Raw genomic sequence first — 20,185 nt, 5'->3', positions numbered from 1 at the left:
GGTGGGAGACTGGGTACCTTCTGGAGCTGCCAGCAGCGTGGTATGGCTAAGGAGGGGTAAATAGATGAGTTCTGTGAGGTTGGGAGGGGCCGGTTTACGCAAGGCCACGTAAATTATTTTTTCCTAAGGGTAATGAATAGGTTTTGAAGAGTCTTAGCAGAGGTGTAAACAAATATATTTGCATTTTAAAAGATCAGTGGTAGCAATGGGCAGAATGAATTGGAGGGGGCGAAGTTAGAGGCAAGAACGGTTAGGACGCTCTTACCCCGAAAAGAGACCACAGTGGTCTGGCCTGTAGGAGGGTGTGTACAGATGGTGGGGGAATGATCGGAAATATATATGAGGCCGAGAGAGGAATCCAAGGTATTTCCCGGTGTTCTGGCTTGGGCACCTAGGGACTAATGATGCCATTTTCATTATTTGAGGTCGGGGAAGGTGGGGAGAGAATGAGTTTTAAGTGCCTGTGGGATATCCGTTAGACAATGGAATGTTACATAATGTGGGTTGGGAATCCAAAAGGAGTTTAGAGTGTGTGTTGTTGAAACCATGGAAGTGGATAAGATGACCTAGAAAGAGGAAGAACTGCGTTTAAGAGATGAGGTGAGGAAAGAGCGAAAAAGGGGACACCGAGAAGGGACAAGTATAAAGAAGAAACCAGAAATATCAAGGAAATTGGTCAGTATTAAAACAGATTTAAAAAAATCACGTTAAGATGTGGACTACAATGTGTCCATTGGATTTTGCAACAAGTAAGTCATTTAGTAACTTTGGCGAAAGCTGTTTCAAAAATATGGTGGGGTAGAAACAACGAGGTAAATTGAGTTACTGGAAAGGCACAGTATATAATGACAATTTTCTTCACAATGTTAATGGTAAAAGGAGGATAGCAGTAGGGTATAGCATGTGGGAGAATTTCACAGAAAGGGAAGGAATTTTAGATAACTGTGGGACAGCCAGATAGAGATGTCCAAATGACAGCTGAATGTACGAATCTAAAACATGGGAGAAAGTTATATTAAGTTGAGAAAAAAAAGCGAATACACGTGTATTTATACAAGTATTAGAAAATTAGTTATGAAGAGTGGGCTTGGGAGGGATGAAACATACTTTTTATTTAGGATTCATCTTTACTGTTTGAATTTGTTTTACTGTGTACATAACATACATTACTTTTATAGAAAGCTGCTTTTTAAAAACTTCAATAATGTATAGGCCAGAAATTCTGAATCATGGACATTTCAGTGGTTGTTGAAGCCATAGATTTGAATACGCTCCCCCAGAGAGCAGCAGAGGGCTAGGCAGAGTCCTTGGTGAAGTCTAGCACTGAAGGCCTAAGTAGACGAGCCCTTGGAGAATCTTTGAAAGGAAACAGCCAGTGAGGAAGAAAAATCCCTGGTTCCTGGTTGTCACAGAATCAGAAGGAAGAGTGTGTCAAGAGGAGAGAAGTTGTCGATATCCCCAGAAAGGCAGCTAACAGGGAAAGTTAAAAGCTAGCTCCAAACTCAGGTTTCCTGGAAACTTGGCATAAAGGTAAAATGCATATCTTGACCCTTCACTAAATATTATTGCAATTCAACCTCTATGCTATTCCATCATTACATGTCACAGCTGACAACCCCAGTCTTTCAGTGTGTCTTCAAGTAAATACCAGTCAATTCTTGCACCATGAATGTTTTCACATTTAAGAATGCTTCCTCTCCCATTCTTTATTAAAGCCCTTAGGCTGCCATCAAGAAAAACTTGTGTTGCCAGAAATGGTAAAGTTAAGGAATTGACAGTAGGAATATAGGTTGAGAAGGCCAAGAACTAACTACTGATCACATGGATTTTCCTAAAACCACCCAGATAGGAGGGCTTCCCAGGTGGCGCTAGTGGTAAAGAACCTGCCTGCCAATGCAGAAGACATAAGAGACACAGGTTAGAAACCTGGGTCAGAAGATCCTCTGGAGGAGGGCATGGCAACCCACTCCAGTATTCTTGCCTGGAGAATCCCATGGACAGAGGAGTCTGGCTGCTACAGCCCATAGGGTCTCAAAGAGTCAGACAACTTAAGTGACTTGGCACATCCATACACATACCCAGTCTGGCACAGAGGGATTATTTAATAGGCACAGGAGTTTTCAGTAAGCTGGAGGGATAAAGGACAATAGAGCCAAATGATATAAGCTTCAGAGAAGGAGGAGTTTTTACAAGAGGATGAGAGCATGATCATCTGAAAGTAGCAGTGAACTGTAAAAAGAAGGATGATCCCCTGCCCTGGTTTCTTGCAGGACTGGGAAGAATAAACAGTCTCTACTTTACCAGGTTGAAAGGAAGAGATATCCATTAGAAAAAGCCAAAACTGTCTCTCCCCGCTTCACCACCACCCCATACTGGAACTCTTCTGTTGTGAACAGCCTGTACTCCATCCTCATTTTCTTCAGATAACTCTCTTTCCTAAAGGAAGAGTCATCAGGGCAGAGGTTGCTACCTGTAATGCATGGAATGGGGATGTGCCCTCACGCACATAAGCTCATAAAAGAGACAGGCACTACTTATAATTGAATCGTATTCTCTCCCTATCCATATTAGGAAGTGGTTTGATGCCCAGCAATCTTGACATCATGGTGGGAATTCCTTTCCAGAAGCCCATCTCTCTTCCAAACTTAAGCCAACTCCATTTAGAGGATTAGAGAGGAGAGGCCTTCTCTAGTGGTGTGGTGTCTTATCTGCTCAGTGCAGCCTCTGGAGAGATGACCTATCACCCTCTTCGATCACAATGGAAAGATAAAGAAAGGACTAGAATTTTTCTTCATTAGGCCTGCAAAGTAATCCCTCTTCCTCTATAGGACTATACCTAATCCTTTTCCCTGGGGCCAAACCTTAACTAAATTTTGCAGATTCCAGACATTAAGACAATCCCCTGGCCAGCTGTTCCTAAGTTAGTCCATTCATGACTGCATTCATGACTGTAGGAATGTTTTCTTTTGGGAGTGGGAGCTGGAAATACACTCTTACAACATGAAGACTTGGGAATTCCCTGATGGTCTAGTGGTTAGGACTCCACACTTCCACTGCAGGGGGCACAGTTTCAATCCTTGGTCAGGGAACTTAATATCCCACATACTGCACTGCATGGCCCCAAACAAAAAACATGAATCCTCAGGACTTTCCTGGTGGTCCAGTGGCTGAGATCATAATGCCCTCAACAGAGAGCTAAGCAGATTTCCTGAGGTGAAATGGAATAAACCCTAACCAAACCAAGGAGACTGGCCTTTGTGCCCAGCACTGAGAAAGAAATGCTTCAAACACTAAGATTTTTTTTGTTCAGTTCAGTCGCTCAGTGATGTCAGAGTCTTTGCAACCCCATGGACTGGAGCATGCCAGACCTCCCTGTCCATCACCAACTCCTGGAGCTTACTCAAACTCATGTCCATTAAGTTGGTGATGCCATCCAACCATCTCATCCTGTGTTGTCCTCTTCTCCTCCCACCTTCAATCTTTCCCAGCATCAGGGTCTTTTCAAATGAGTCAGTTCTTCGCATCAGGTGGCCAATGTACTGGAGTTTCTGCTTCAGCATCAGTCCTTCCAATGAGTATTCAGGACTGATTTCCTTTAGGATGGACTTTTGTTGTTGTTGTTAGTTGTAGCTGAACAGTTGTTTCCCTTTTGCTTGAACTGTATGTCATCTCTACAGTTAAAGCAAAAACTTCATCTCTTGTCTAATGTTCTTTTTCCAACCACTCCTTACTTCAACTAAAAACTCAAACAAACTCTCTGAGAAGATTGAGAACCCTGTATAGGACTCTCTTGTTCCTCCTCCTTTCATGTCCCTTTCTTTATATCCATCCCTGTCTCTTCCTTGGAGCCTCAACTGAGAGAACATCCCTCTAACTTTCAGGCAGGCCCCCAGGGCCAGGGGAGCCTGGTGGGCTGCCATCTCTGGGGTTGCACAGAGTCGGACACGACTAAAGCAACTTAGCAGCAGTAGCAGCCTCCAACTGAACCCTGGTTTCCATTCTTTTCTACTTCTCAATACACTCTATTCCCACAATTATCTCTTCCTCCATTCGAATCTTTAAACAAACATCCTTCAGTTACCTTTCACATGATCCCATTTCCAGTATGTCCTCCATTTAATTCACTGTAATTTTTGGTGATTAGAAAAGCCTTTTTTCTGTGCTTAAAAAATAAATCTCTTTATAACTTCCATTTATTGGCTCTGTCTTTTTTCCTCTGGATCAACACATCAGAGCTAAATGTCAGCCCTTCAGAGAGCTACTATCATCTCCCTACTAAGTATTTTTTTCCAAGTCCAATGGTATTACCACTTAAAATTATAGTAGATCTCTCACCTTTCTTAATCTGAATACTCTATTGAGATTGCTTGGCTCAGTCTATGCTGTTCCCATTTCTGCCAGATTAAAATCTCTTTTTGAGCCAGACATTTCCTTGAATAATTCTATACCCTGTTAGTAACCCATTGTCACAAGTATACTCTTGATGCTTCAAGGCCCACTTTGATCCCTATGTCATTGCCTGGGCTTTACTCTTGAACTTTATCCTGCAGTGACTTGCTGACCTGACAATCCTCTCTAGTTCTTGGTTCCCCATTAACTCTAAGCTGCTCCAATTACTCATTTTCATTTTCACCTAAAGCATCATGTTAGCTAATTTCAGTTGTACTTCTAGTTCAGTCGCTCAGTCATGTCCAACTCTTTGTGACCTGGTGGACTACAGCATGCCAGGCTTCCCTATCCATCACCAGCTCCCAGAGCTTGCACAGACTCATGTCCATCGAGTTAGTGATGCCATTCAACCATCTCATCCTCTGTCATCTCCTCTCCACCTGCCTTCAGTCTTTCCCAGCATCAAGGTCTTTTCCAGTGAGTCAGTTCTTCGCATCAGGTGGCCAAGGTATTGGGAGTTTCAGCTTCAGCATCAGTCCTTCCAGTGAGTATTCAGGACTGATTTCCTTTAGGATTGACTGGTTTGATCTCCTTGCAGTTCAAGGAACCCCCAAGAGTCTTCTCCAACATCACAGTTCATAAGCATCAATTTTTTAGTGCTCAGCTTTCTTTATAGTCCAACTCTTACATCCATACATGACTACTGGAAAAATCATAGGTTTGATTAGACAGACCTGTGGCTCAGACAGTAAAGCGTCTGTCTACAATTCCAGACACCCGAGTTCAATCCCTGGGTTGGGAAGATCCCCTGGAGAAGGAAATAGCAGCCCACTCTGGGACTATTGCCTGGAAAATCTCATGGATGGCGGAGCCTGGTAGGCTACAGTCCATGGGGTCGCAAAGAGTCGGACCCAACTGAGCGACTTCACTTTCACATTTTTGTTGGTAAAGTAATGACTCTGCTTTTTAATATGCTGTCTAGGTTGGTCATAGCTTTTCTTCCAAGGAGAAGAAAAGGTTAATTTCTAACCTAGCTGTAAGCCTTTAGCTAGAATCCCAGTGTCTCCTGGCTCCTGAATAGAAGAGTAGAGACCACAGTCAGCCACTGAATCCTAAGGATTTGCTGTCTAACATTCTCCTTAACTTGTTTCCTTCATTTGCCACCTCTGACCTTCACTAACAAGACTTTAACTAACTCCGTTAACTTCCCTGAACTTGTTTTCTCATCTGTAAAAGGAGCATATATAAAATAACATTCATGTCATAGGTCATTGTTTTAAAAATTATATTAAATAATATATGTGAGCTGTCAACACAGGGCCTCGCTCACTGTAAACACTAGATAAATGTTACCTAATATTTATATGTAACAGTTTTCACCAGTTTTCAGAAATTCAGGAGATTCTTTGTTAATGCTCTCTGCTGCTCCCACAGGGATGACTTTTTCCAAGTCATTGGTTATCCTACAGGCAGGCCGTGACAAAAAAAACAGCCCTGTCCTACCAACCCCTCCAGTTAATTAGAGATTTAATTCTCTTTTTAGTTGTTGTTCGGAGAAGGCAATGGCAACCTACTCCAGTACCCTTGCCTGGAAAATCCCATGGACGGAGGAGCCTGGTAGGCTGCAGTCCATGGGGTCACTAAGAGTCGGACGCAACTGAGCGACTTCACTTTCACTTTTCACTTTCCTGCACTGGAGAAGGAAATGGCAACCCACTCCAGTGTACTTGCCTGGAGAATCCCAGGGACAGGGGAGCCTGGTGGGCTGCTGTCTATGGGGTCTCACAGAGTTAGACACGACTGAAGTGACTTAGCAGCAGCAGCAGCAGCAGTGGTTGTTCAGTCAAATGAAAGTATTTCTGTATTCTAGCAAATTCACTATTTTTTCAAAGAACACATCAGGAAACTGTTAGTTGTTTTCTTTTTTTTTTTTTCCTGAAATCAAGATATGGTGTCTCTGTGATGTTCCTCTAGTCTGCTAGTCTAGTAACACTGACAAGGAAAGTCATCCAGTCATTTACTTAATATATATACATTAAGCATTTACTAATGTCAAGTGCTGTTATAGGCATATAGGGTAGGATACACAGCGGTGAATAAACAGACATGGTCCATGTCTTCATGGAGTTTATTGTTTACATGGATGGACTGCCTAAGGAAAGAAAATAGAAAGTATACCATTTAAAACTGAGATAGGTGCTATGAAGGAAAAGAACAGAATGCTGTGACAGAACAGGAATGATCAGGGAAAGCTCTCTTTGAGGAGGTAATGCAGAAGCTGAGATCCAAAGAGCCCAAAGGAGCCAGTGTGCTTGCAGAAGACTAGAATGAGAGCATACATGCTCGAGGCCCAAAGGCAAGGAAGAGCCAACACCTTGGGCGACCGAATCACATCGTGGTGAACCGCTGTTGGCATCTGGGGGTCACTGCTTTCTTTTCTCGTTTATAAAATAATCTTTAATAACTGTTCTATAATTGTAAAAGAATCAATAATCTTAATTGTTTAGTTTCCAGAATTCACCATCTAGAATTTCCCTCTTTGAAAATGTGGGCATTTACCATATTGTGAGTTCTTCAGACCACCTTTGCGGAAAACAATCTCACTTACAAAATATTTCTGATTTCTAGAATACCATGTGTCCAGGCCCTGAACTCATTTAAAATGCTGAGAATCCTGTTATCATTTTAGCTAGTCATCAGTGAAATTATAACTAACAAAAAGAATTTTCCTAACTCATTTTACCTCATTTCTTCATGTTTTCTCCCAAGCTAGCTAATTATAAACATTTTTATATAGCCAAAATAATAATGTAATTATCAGTATTGCAGATGATAGCTTATTATATATATAGATATAATCATGAAAATCAACTTTAAAATTATTGCAAGTAATAGAAGTTAGTAAAGGGACTGGGAGAGGAACTATCATGCAGAAATAAATATCCTTTATATATAAACAATAAACATATAATTTTTAAAAGACCCAATTGCAACAAATCAGATAAAATGCCTAGGAATAACTAAAAAGGGGCAAGATCTGCATAAATGAAATTTTCTTTCCCCCACACTTCAAGGCTTGCAGGATCTTAGTTCCCCAACCAGGAGTTGAACCTGTGCCCTTGGCAGTGAAAGTGCAGAGTCCTTACAACTGTACTGCCAGGAAATTCCTAGTATGAATGAAATTTTAGAATGCTACCCACATAAAAGAAAACTTGGTCAAATGGAAAGTAACATCATGTTCTCAGAGAACGAGAATATGTAATGATGTCAATTTCCCAAGTTATCTATAAATTTAACATCTAGATAAAAATATAAGCAAGATTTTTAAACAAATTAATTTTAATTCACATGGAAAAATAAGGAAAAAATGAAAGGGAAATTCTGAAAAAGATAAGTAATGACTAAAAGTTAACCCAAATATTAACATGCATTGTAAAGCTACAATAATTAGAACAGTGGGTTAATGCCCTGTGAATAAGCCAACGGAGGAAAACAAGTGGAAGGTCCAGTGACAGACCCAAATACATAAGAAAATTTTGTATTGATAAATGTGTCACTTTAGATCATTGGAAATACTATACATACCATTTAAAATTAATTCCACATGCATTAATAGCCTATCATAATTAATATACTAGAAACTAAAACATAGTGATACAGAAAAGGTTGAAAGTAAAAGAATGGGAAAAGATATATTGTGGAAAAATAAACCAAAAGGAAATTATATGACAGATGTAATAGGCTTGAAAGCAAAAGCATTACTAGAAATAAGAACACTTCACTTGAGTAAGTCTAGTTTACCTGGAAGTTTTAAAGTTGCATTTAAGTATGAAATTAACTTGAAATTATATATAGTGACAGAACTACAAGGAAAAAATAGACAAATTCACTATCATAACAGGAGATTTAATTCACTGCTCTTATTCACTGATAGAGCAAACCTTCAGAACCAATAAAAAATAACATGAGTAGCAAATTTAACTCAACAAGTATAAATATATGTATACAGCCACTATACTCCAGAACTGCAAATTACAGATTTTTTCAAGCACACTTGGGACATTTTGAAAATTGACCATATAGTGTATGCTCAGTCATGTCCAACTCTTTGCAACCTCATGGACTGTAGCCTGCAAGACTCCTCTGTCTATGGAATTATCCCAGTGAGAATACTGGAATGGGTTGCCATTTTCTCTTCCAGGGGATCTTTCCAACCCAGGGATCAAGCCCACATCTGGGGCTCCTGCATTGGCCGGCAGATTCTTTACCACTGAGTCACCTGGGATGCCCTACCTTATACTGCTGCTGCTGCTGCTAAGTCACTTCAGTCGTGTCCGACTCTGTGCGACCCCATACGCGGCAGCCCACCAGGCTCCCCCGTCCCTGGGGTTCTCCAGGCAAGAGCACCGGAGTGGGTTGCCATTTCCTTCTCCAATGCAGGAAAGTGAAAAGTGAAAGTGAAGTCACTCAGTCGCGTCCGACTCTTGGTGACCCCATGGACTGCAGCCTACTGCGGTAAGGCAAATCTCAACAAATTTCAAAGTTCTGAAGTGATACAAAGTACGTTTCTTGATTTGCAGTTAAGATACAGATCAGTAACAAAAAGGTAACTAGAAGTTATGAAATACACTACTTCTAAGTAGTTCAGTTCAGTTCAATTCAGTCACTGTCGTGTCTGACTCTTTGCAACCTCATGAATTGCAGCACGCCAGGCCTCCCTGTCCATCACCAACTCCCGGAGTTCACTCAGACTCACATCCATCGAGTCAGCGATGCCATCCAGCCATCTCATCCTCTTTCGTCCCCTTCTCCTCCTGCCCCCAATGCCTCCCAGCAGCAGAGTCTTTTCCAATGAGTCAGCTCTTCACATGAGGTGGCCAAATTACTGGAGTTTCAGCTTTAGCATCATTCCCTCCAAAGAAATCCCAGGGCTGATCTCCTTTAGGATGGACTGGTTGGATCTCCTTGCAGTCCAAGGGACTCTCAAGAGTCTTCTCCAACACCACAGTTCAAAAGCATCAATTCTTCGGCGCTCAGCTTTCTTCACAATCCAACTCTCACATCCATCCATGACAACAGGAAAAACCATAGCCTTGACTAGATGGACCAAGTAACCTCCCCCCAAAAAATCACAGTTGGAGTTAGAAAATAACTTGAACTGAATGATAATAAAAATACTACATACAAAATGTGAATGTGACTAAAGCTATGCTTATAGGGAAATGTATAGTCTTAAATGAACATATTAGGAAAAAAGAAAAATGAAAGTTCAAAAGCTTTGCATCCGTCTTAAGAACCTATATAACAGTAAATTAAAACCAAACAAAGTAGAAGAAAAATGTGTGCATAGAGATGTCTAGAAGGATGTGTACTTAAAATGATAGCAGGTTTTTTTTTAATATGGGGTAGGATTTTGAATTAATTTTATTTTTCTGTATTGTTTAAATAAGCTAGAACAAACAAAGCCATTTTCATTTTAAGAGAAACAGTACTAGAGGAAAACATGGGATAATTTTTAAAAAGTAATATAGACTGTTGTGGTGACTCAATACCAGAAATTTTAAGCAAAAAAAAGACTGTGGAAAAAAAGTATTTCCACATGGTTAGAAATACTATGAACAAGAACTAAGACAAACTGAGAAAAATATTTATAACATCACAAATGACTAATCTCTTTAATATATTTTTTAAAAACTCATAAAATCAGTAATAAAAAACAAATGACAATTTTAAAGGAGCAAAGGATATAAGAATTTATAGAAAATGAAATACAAATGAATCCTAAACCTATGAAAAAATACTTGACCTTACTCAGAATGAGAAATAGACTCTAAAATTGTCTTGAGATTCTACTTCAGTCATGAAATTGGCAAAAAGAACTCTGTTGTTAACACTGATTTTTTTTTTTAAGGAGGGGAAACTTGTAATTTCATATATTGCTAATAGTAATATAAATTGGTTTAATTTTTATAGGGGACAATTTTTACAAATTGCCTTTTATAGAGGCAATATTTAACAAATTTTAAAAAGCACAAATCTTTTGAGGCAACAGTACTATATCTGGGTATTTATTACGTGTGTACAAAGTGATGAGTAGACAAAGCTATTAACTGCAGTACTGTTTGTAATAAATAGCAAAAGACAATTTAAATATACCTCCTGAGCGTCTTGCTGAATAAATTACGTAGATCCATAAAATGGGATGCATCTACAAAAGAAGAAGAAGAAAGAGTGGGAGGGGAAAGAATGAGGTTGTTTAATTATGTATTAATATAGAACAGTCTCCAAGATATTTACTCAACGAAAAAAAAGCAGAAATTTGAACAGTATACTATGACTTATATAGAGAGTTTGGAGAAGGCAATGGCACCCCACTCCAGTACTCTTGCCTGGAAAATCCCATGGACGGAGGAGCCTGGTGGGCTACAGTCCATGGGGTCGCTGGGATTTGGACAAGACTGAGCGACTTCATTTTCACTTTTCACTTTCATGCATTGGAGAAGGAAATGGCAACCCACTCCAGTGTTCTTGCCTGGAGAATCCCGGGGACAGGGCAGCCTGGTGGGCTGCTGTCTATGGGGTCACACAGAGTCGGACACGACTGAAGCGACTTAGCAGCAGCAGCATATAAAGAGTTTTCAAAGAAGGTATATGTGTGTATATGTATAAGTGCATAGACTATATCTGGAAGGATATACAGAGAGCTAGTTGGAGAGGAGAGCCCTGGGGATGAGGACTAAGTAGCCAAGGAATGGGATTATAGGGAGACTCACATTCACATTACATTACAGACTTACACTGCACTCTATAGCATTTTCTATCTTTTGAATTTTGAGCAGGTGCCTGTATTTGTAAGTATTTTGAAGCTACGTCTGTGTATAATTTTGTTTTGTGATTTTATGCTTATTTTATAAATATTTCTATATAGCATATTGCATATAATTAAGTCCTGCTAGGCGCTTTCTTCCGTCTTCTCTTATAAACAATGATCCGGATATTTGCTGTCCTTAATATACTACTTTATTCCCTCATGACTTGCTGACTTACAGATGCTCCTCTTTCTGCCTAGAATGCCCCATTTGCCCTGCTCTCTCCTTCTCTGCACAGTCAATATGCTCACCCTAAGGGATCCAGTTCAGGTGCTATCAGCCTTCCCTGATCCTCTCAGGTGTATGTGCTTGGACTGTACTGTGAACATGTCCAGAACAGAGATTTATTTTATGGTAATTGACTACTTATTAATTTCTCCTCCCCAAAGAATATGTATTTTCATCTTTATTAACCAAATCATCTGACACCCCAACCCTTGCCAAGATCTTCCTTTGAACTCAAAGTCCATAGTTCTGTAATCTCTAGGGGTGATATTAACACCTCAGAGAGTCCCGTGCACACTTCAGCCCATTCCAGGGGGCTGGTTGTCCCATTTATGTTTCTGCAGCTCTACTGTTTGTTTCTGCAGTCTCTCTTTGTGTTTTGATAACTGTCTGCCCTTTAAGGGCAATGAATAGCCCTCGAATACCAACTCTGACCTCTCAGATCACTGCTACTAATTTCACGTTGGCCCAGAAATGGTAGAAAGATGGTTATGGATGTGATCTCTAGAGCCAGACTGTGCTTGGGACTGAATGCCAATTCTACCATTTAGTGGCTGTGTGATATAGGGCTTTCTTTTAGTGAGCCCAACTTCAGTTGGTTCTTCAGTTTTTTCAAATGTAAATGAAGCTAATGAAGTAACTATATTAAGATTGTTGCCAGAATTAAAGGATCTTTTCTTTTTTTTTTAACGTTGAGGACACTGCCTAGCACATTATAAGCATTGTATAATCTTTTTTTTTTTAATCATTCTCTCCACCAAGTTCTCTGAGTGTTATAAGAATTCTTTGCTGAAGTCTCCAGAATAATTAAAGGCAATAACAAAAGGGAAAAAGTTTTCCGAACTGGTTACCCAGTTCGGTGGGTGGTTCCCTCTCCTCACCATTCTGAGCTATATTCTCTGAGAATATTACAGTCCAGACTAACCCCTTTAAAATCAGAATGAGGAAAAACTTAAATTCCTCCCCTAGCCCAAAGTTTATTTCCCTAATACAGTATTTCTCGTTTCATCCCAAGGCCTACCTTTCTCCATGATGACTGACAATGGGATTTTCAACTACTTTCAGGGGCACCCTCGTGTACCCAATAGTACTATCCCATCAAAACTATGGTCTGATGTCAGTACACTTCCCAGAATTGAAATTTCCAGTCATTTCTGTCCAATTCCTTTTTATAGCTGTTTCACGAAAATTTCCTTCAGGGCAAGTACTCTGCCTGCCTTATGCACTACTGTATTTCCAATGCCTGAATGTAGTAAGAACTCCATAAATGCACGAATTGTGCATGAATGAGCTCTTCCTTTGGAAAAAAGATGAAGCGCAGGCCTACACACTCTTTTTTCAGTCTTCTCAATCTTACCTTCTGATCTCTTGTAAGAAATACTTTAACTAAAATAGGCTAAATTGAAAAATTTAAATGAAACATTTCTCTAAAATAAATATACTTTACAGAAATACAACTATGCTTACAATAGAGACAGCTTTTTATCATGCATTATGAGCTCTGCTTTACAAAGTGGTCTAATAAAGTGAGTTGTTATTTTTTTTTAAATAAGATACAGATTTAGGGAGACAGCTTTTCTGATGCTTACCTAACTCATCAAGAAATTCTTTTATTTCAAAAAATACTGGTTGAGCACTTAGCTTGTGCCAGGCACCACACTATTATTGTATAAACAAGATTGATACACAGTCTTTACTGTGAGTTTCCAGTCTTTCACAACAATTAAACAATAAAGTGTGATAAATCATTACCATAGGGGAAGTATTCTAAGGCTAGAGGTCTCTGACTGCACTTGAACAAGAACATCTCTGCATTGATCATTTTTGTATTTTGAGATTCCAAGTGAGAGTTTGCTTGTTAAATGAGCTCCAGTATTACAAAAAGTTTGAAAATCACTGCCATATAGTTAACGTGAATTTCATCCTGAAAGTCTATTATGTGAATGCATGAAGAGACACCACACTCATGCCACAGCTAGACAGTCCATGTAATACAACGAAAGATTGCGTGTGATGCAACAAAGATCCCACGTGCCACACTAAGATCTGACACAACCAAATAAACATAAGTAAAATAAAAATGGAAAGCTCACATATATAGTCAAAATCACCCTATAAACACTACTATCCTTTCATAGGTGAGGACATGCAGCTCACAGAGATAAAGTAACTCACCAAAGTCTGGCCCTCCCCTACTTTACTGAGGAATAATTGACAAATATATATTTTTAAAATCATGGCTTGATATACATCTGCATGTATATGTCATATGCATTTGGTGAATACACATGCATGCGCAAGCACATATACAAATGATTAGCAAAATCAATATCCATATCCATCACTTCACATAGTCAACACATGTGTGGTTAAGAATGTGTAAGATTGGACTTCCCTGCTGGTGCAGTGGATGAGAATCTGCCTGAAATGCATGGGACATGGGTTCAGTTCCTGGTGTGGGAAGATTCCACGTGCCATGGAGCAGCTGAAATCCATGTGCCACAACTCCTGAGCTGACATACTGCAATTTCTGAAGCCCGTGCAGCTAGAGCCTGTGCTCCACAGGAGACGCCACCAGTGAGAAGCCCACGGACCACAACAAAAAGTAGCTCCTGCTTACCCACACACTGCAACTAGAGAAAGCCCATCTGTGGTCACCGTGTGGTGGTGGTGGTGGTGGTGGTGGTTTAGTCACTAAGTGGTATCCAACTCTTGTGACCCCGAGGACTGTAGCCACCAGGCTCCTCTATCCATGGGATTTCCCAAGCAAGAATACTGGAGTGGATTGCCATTTCCTTCTCCAGGGCATCTTCCTGACCCAGGGATTAAACCTGAGTCTCCTGCATTGAAGGTGGATTTACCGCTGAGCCAGCTGGTACATTAAATCCTCAGAATGTATTCTTTTTATAACACCGTGCATCCAATTTGACCTACATTTCCCTATTTCTCCTCCTCCTCCAAATTCTTATGACAATCAAATTGCATGCCTCATCACAAATCTCTGCTCTCCACCAAACCACAAAGCCCACACTCAAAATGGAATAAATATTTATTTCTCCAGGAGAGAAAACTCCAGTGACATACTACAAAGCTTTGCCTTAGCCTTATCCAATATCCAATATTTTAAAGAAAGAAACATATTGCATGCTAATAAAAGATAAAAATTACATCATCATCTCAGTGAATAAAGAAAAAGCATTCAGGGAGGGGGGGAACACTCCCATTCATGATAAAAACCTTCAGCACTAGGAAGAGAAGGGAACTTCCTTAACCTGATAAAGGGCACCCATGAAAAGCCTATAGAGAATAGCATACTTAAAAAAGAAAGACAATGCTTTCCTCCCTGAAATCAGAACAAGAAAAGGGTGTCTGTGCTCAGCATTGTACTGGAGGCTTCAGCCATAAGAAATTAAATTTGTAGATAAACTATAGAATTTCATGATTAATAGAATTGGATCCAAAATTACAGCTAAAAGTTGCAATGATTAACGCTGCAAACAAGACGTGTAAGTTAAGGCCAAAAATAACGTGCTTCTGTTTAAAAACCAACTGGAAGATACAAAATTCTGAAAAAGGACTACTGGGTACCTACTGTGTGCCATGCACTGGAGATAAGAGACTTGATTCCCTCCTAGATTTGTTAATTCCAGACCCCAAAATGACTAGGCTAGATGAAGGCAAGTTTTCTAGCGGCCTTTCAACAACTTTGGCATTTATTAAGAATTCTCTAATTCAACTGTGTTAACTCTTTAGGGCTGAGACTGTATATACTTTGATTCTCCATGGTTTCCAATAACTTTCAAGAGTTTAATACCTTCCTAATGGATGACTTTTAATGCTTTTGAACTGTGGTGTTGGAGAAGACTCTTGGGAATACCTTGTTCTGCAAGGAGATCAAATTAGTCCATCCTAAAGGAAATCAGTCCTGAATATTCATTGGAAGGACTGATGTTGAAGCTGAAACTCCAATACTTTGGCCACCTGCTGCAAAAAACTGACTCATTTAAAAAGACCCTGATGCTGGGAATGATCGAAAGCGGGAGGAGAAGGGGACAACAGAGGATGAGACGGTTGGATGGCATCACCAACTTAATGGACATGAGTTTGAGTAAGCTCCAGGAGTTGGTGATAGACAGGGAGGCCTGGCATGCTCCAGTCCATGGGGTCGCAAAGAGTCGGACACGACTGAGCGACTGAACGGAACTGAACTGAATGGAAGACTACAGTGGCTCCTTGCTACCTCAGCCTAACAACAAGGAAGTTAAGGAAGTTTAATCAAAGCTGAAACAGGTGACTCGCGCATTTTAGGATGACAGGAACCAGAAGAGCGCCTACAATTGCCTGAAATTCTAACAATTCTTCAAGTGTCCAGAAGGGTTTTCTGAGATCACGTCTCTGAGCATGAGCGGAAGTCACCCTTTGAGCAATCTACTGTTAAACGATAGGTGCCATATCCAGGACACAGTCATCCGTTTCCATTCTTTTCTCCTCGTTGCACCCACAAGCAGGTTATCCGGTGACAAATTTGTCTTCGTTACTAGAAAATAAAGATCGTAGTTAGCGAAGTTTTAAGGCAGCCAACTCCCCATCTTCCCATAGTAAAGATGGAGGCGCCCTGAATGTAAACTACAGGTAATACCACTTCCGTGTTTCTCTTGTGCCCTGGTCTAAGATGGCGGACGAGGCCACCCGGCGAGTCGTGTCTGAGATCCCGGTGCTGAAGACCAACGCCGGACCTCGAGATCGGGAGTTGTGGGTGCAGAGACTCAAGGAGGAATATCAGTCTCTTATACGGGTCAGTTGTGCTTCTACTGTCAACCGCGTCGTAAAAGGTTTGCGGGTAATCAGGTGTCCATCGGAATAGGCTCCGTATGGAATCTACTTCCGGTTTTAAAGTGTAACTTACAAATTCAAAGATACTGGATGACTTCGGGGCTGGGGGACTTAAGGAGCCGCGGTGGGGAGGAGGCAGAAGAGACTCAAGTTAGGAACTACAGTGTGGCCAGATTTTCTTCCTGAAAGCAGCAGTAATTTTAGGGATACGCGGCCCAGGAAAATGACGTGTCCTTCTGGCCCCAGGTGATTGCGCTCCTGGATGTAGGGGAGGTGGTCTTAAGGATTTCTTAGAGCCCTAAGTCCGGGCCTGAGTCCCTCCGCTCTTTCACTTGTCCTAAGGTAGGAATACATGTTAGATCGAAAAATTAAAGTAGGTATTAGTTGCAGAGAGATGAGGAGCTCAGCTCAGTTAGGAATGAACCGTTTTCTCGGCTAATCTCCGTTCTGTGGAAAGAATTTGACTTCTTGCGGTGGTCTCTGTTTCAAAGGTTTCCTGATGCATGTATTCACTAAAAAGTAAATTTAAAAAATAATGTACATCTAGTACCTAGGAGGGGCATCCAAAGCCGAATAAAGTGGAGCCTACCGATGGACAGAAACATATTATAATACATAAGGTGGAGAAAGAGGGAGAAGGAATCTGAGAAATTGCTAGGATGTTTTGAAGCAGGAGGTGAGAAACCTAAATCTAGCCTGGGTCTGGTCAGGGAAGGCTTTCTAGAAGAGGCAGTGCTTGAGCTGAGACTGAAAGGGTAAACATAAGTTAGCCTTATAAAAAACGAGCATAAGAGAAGAACATTCAAGGTGAAAGGAACAGCATGAGCAAAGTTATGGAAGCTAGAAATACATGACCTATATGAAGAAACACAAGTAATTCAGAGTTGTTAGAGCATCAGGGGGTGTCAGGGAGTGGTAGATAAGACTTAATAAATAGATTGGAGCACTTGAATTCTATCTTGGAGGCATTGGGATACCTTTAAAGGATGTTAACCAGAGAATGTTAACATGATGAGATTTGGGTTTAGATCAATCACTGGCAGTAGAGAGGAAAACAGAGTTGGCAGGGCTAAGGCTGAAGTTTGGAGGCTGTCATTCCAGGCAAAAGAAAAGTGATGATATAAATTCAGCAGTTATGGTAAAGAGAGGTAGACTTGAAGAATATTCAGAAGGTAAAATCAGCAGAATATCATAAAAGATTGGTTTGTAAAGGAGAAGGAGGCTTAAGGATGATTTCCAGGTTTTTAGCGTGGGTGACTGCACGCTAATACTGCCAATGGAGATTGGTGTGGTGGAGAAAACAAGTCTGAAGGACTAGGGGGCCAAGTTTTAATTGTACCTGTGGAATGAAGGTAGAAGTTTCAAAATACATTTGTATATAGACTTTGAAGCTCTGAGAAAAGCTCTAGTTTAAAGATAAAGATTTAGAAGTCTCAGCATATGAGTGCTAGTCAAAATCAGGACAAAATGAAGTCTTGGGAAGGAATATGCCATAAAATGAGTTGTCGCTGACATTGTCAGAAGTGAGAAGAAAAGCCAGGCAACATCATAAAGTGTTTTGTGCCTGTTAAATTGAGTAGAACCCAAGCATTCTATTCTCTGTTCTCCACAAGTCCCCTACTTACCAATATGGCTTTGACTTCAACTTATGTCAGAAAAGTTGGGTAAACAGAGAGTAAGTAATCACACTTCTTTTGAGGGAAGACGTACTCCCCTTGGCCCCAGTTCCCCCCTCAAAGACCTCATTCTCTGCTTTCAGTATGTGGAGAACAACAAGAATGCGGACAATGACTGGTTCCGACTGGAGTCCAACAAGGAAGGGACTCGGTAGGCAGACCCTCTCGGGAGGTGTGGCGTTGGGGATCTTATATAGCTTAAGCATTCCGGTGTCCCAGAACCCACTCTCAGGCCTTTCCTGCCCCCTTCTAGTCTTCAATCCCACAACTCCAGAGTCCCCAGTTCCCAACTTATGAGTCTCCCAGGCTGGTCACCTAAGCCAAAAAGATGTCATATGAGTATTAGAAGAATGGGAAAATTGGACTGAGGCTTGGTTTCTGTTATAGGTGGTTTGGAAAATGCTGGTACATCCATGACCTCCTCAAATATGAGTTTGACATCGAGTTTGACGTGAGTATGATGGAGTGGTAGTTAATGGAGGTTAGTAGAGGACGAGGGATTAGGTGATTCTTAACAAGCTAACCTTTCTTGGAGGGACCAAAGAAAACTTTTTAAGTGGGAGGGAAAATCTTAATGAGGTTTGAAATAAGCATAGGTTTTAATTACTCAGCTCCATGTCCAGAACCCTGCTGTGTAACTGCTGCTTGGGGGAGTTTGCAGAACCTTTCATTTCAACCAAGAAATGTGTATATCTGATTAGATTAGTTCCTTTCTATTCTGCTTCTGTCATATTAAAGCCTTGTAATTCTTCCAGATTCCTATCACATATCCTGCTACTGCTCCAGAAATTGCAGTACCTGAACTAGATGGAAAAACAGCAAAGATGTACAGGTAGGACTGAACAGGAGATGGGAAAAGGTCAAAGAAGGCCTTGGTGAAGAGCTCGCCAAGGTAGAAATTTTCTCATAGTCTGCAGGCCTAGAGAAATTCCACATCTCCCTCTGCCAAGCCTGGGCAAAGCACTTAGATGACCTTGTTCTCAGTTCTGATCCCCAGCAGTCTTCCTGTGCTCTCAAGAATCTGCTTTGCTTTGTGGTGTACCTTGCATGTCAACACCTTCTGATCTTGTTCCTCTCATAGGGGTGGCAAAATATGTCTGACCGATCACTTTAAGCCTTTGTGGGCCAGGAATGTGCCTAAGTTTGGACTAGCTCATCTCATGGCTCTGGGGGTAAGTTTGGAGTATTTGGTATATAAGAGGGGAAGGGGTTTGGTCCTGAGTGATATAAGAAAAGTGAGAGTAAACATGGAATAGTAGTGTTTTGCTTTGGGTATGTTCTCCTAGACTATCTCTAGGAAGGAGCTTCTGGTGGAATACAAGGCACTGACTGGCTGGTAGTAATCTCACAGGGTCTCCCTTGTATTGCAGCTGGGTCCATGGCTGGCAGTGGAAATCCCCGATCTGATTCAGAAGGGAGTGATTCAGCATAAAGAGAAATGCAGCCAATGAAGGATCAAGCCACTGAGGCAGGACAGAGGGACCTTTGATAGGCTGCGGTTCCTGTTTTCCTGTGCATCATTCTTCTTACTCATCTAACTGCTTCCCCTGACACCCTTTCACCCTTAATTGTTACTAAGTAGCTGCAGCAGACACTGCTGGAAAAAACAGCATTGCTACTGGATTTCTTAAGTTGGGCTACAGAGGAAGAGGAAAGACTAGAGCCTTGGAAAAACCAAGAGGCAGTTTATATCCCTTCCCTATGTGGAGCACTGCGAGGTCTAGAGGGATAGGGGATGACCAAAAGTGGATACATAGTCTTTCTGGTTTCTGGAGATAACTCATCAATAAAAGCTGCTTTCTCTGGTGGCTTGTGGCTCTCATTGGTGGCTGTAATAGTGGGTGAGTAGCCTACGGGTCAGCAGGCTACCACCCAAGGCACCTGTACGACCATCCTAGTTCAGGGGGGAGGGGGAAATGGAGGAAGCTCTGGTCTGGACCAGAATGAAAGGACATCCTGACTGCTGTCCCTGCTGCTGAAATCTGCTCATGTGCTTGAGCCTCCTGCTTCGGCCTGCAAGATGACTGAGGACTGGTTTTGCAGGGCCAGTATTCCCTGCCCTCCGAGGAGCTTCCAATCCCTATGTGGATACTTCTCTTCTGTGGACTGGACCCTGCATTCGCATCCCTGCCTCCTGGGAAAGTCTGTGCTGCAAGCCGGGGGGGCCATACAACGATTGTCAGGTTTATATCC

The 20,185-nt window shown here is 41.2% G+C and overlaps 1 protein-coding gene across 1 annotated transcript; it reads left to right on the top strand.

The window, feature by feature from the left end:
* The first annotated feature begins 26 nt into the window (after positions 1–26).
* Positions 27–19,784, top strand: UFC1 (ubiquitin-fold modifier conjugating enzyme 1). Its single transcript, XM_068965381.1, has 7 exons — positions 27–40; positions 16,156–16,278; positions 18,076–18,143; positions 18,380–18,443; positions 18,748–18,824; positions 19,074–19,164; positions 19,363–19,784. Exons 2-7 carry the CDS (start codon positions 16,156–16,158, stop codon positions 19,441–19,443), a joined length of 504 nt encoding a protein of 167 aa, XP_068821482.1. The 5' UTR covers positions 27–40; the 3' UTR covers positions 19,444–19,784.
* Positions 19,785–20,185: the final 401 nt, after the last annotated feature.

The sequence above is a fragment of the Capricornis sumatraensis genome, chromosome 2 (genome assembly GCF_032405125.1).
Source record: "Capricornis sumatraensis isolate serow.1 chromosome 2, serow.2, whole genome shotgun sequence".
In the NCBI taxonomy this organism is placed as follows: Eukaryota; Metazoa; Chordata; class Mammalia; order Artiodactyla; family Bovidae; genus Capricornis; species Capricornis sumatraensis.
Note: the sequence above shows the minus strand (reverse complement) of the source record. Positions and strands in the feature narration are given on the sequence as shown.

Bases quoted from the DNA above. Each gene is read 5' to 3' on its own strand.
- UFC1 (XM_068965381.1), top strand. From the start codon at position 16,156: ATGGCGGACGAGGCCACCCGGCGAGTCGTGTCTGAGATCCCGGTGCTG. The intron at 16,279-18,075 runs GTCAGTTGTGCT...CTCTGCTTTCAG, and splicing joins AATATCAGTCTCTTATACGG to TATGTGGAGAACAACAAGAA. The intron at 18,144-18,379 runs GTAGGCAGACCC...TTTCTGTTATAG, and splicing joins TCCAACAAGGAAGGGACTCG to GTGGTTTGGAAAATGCTGGT.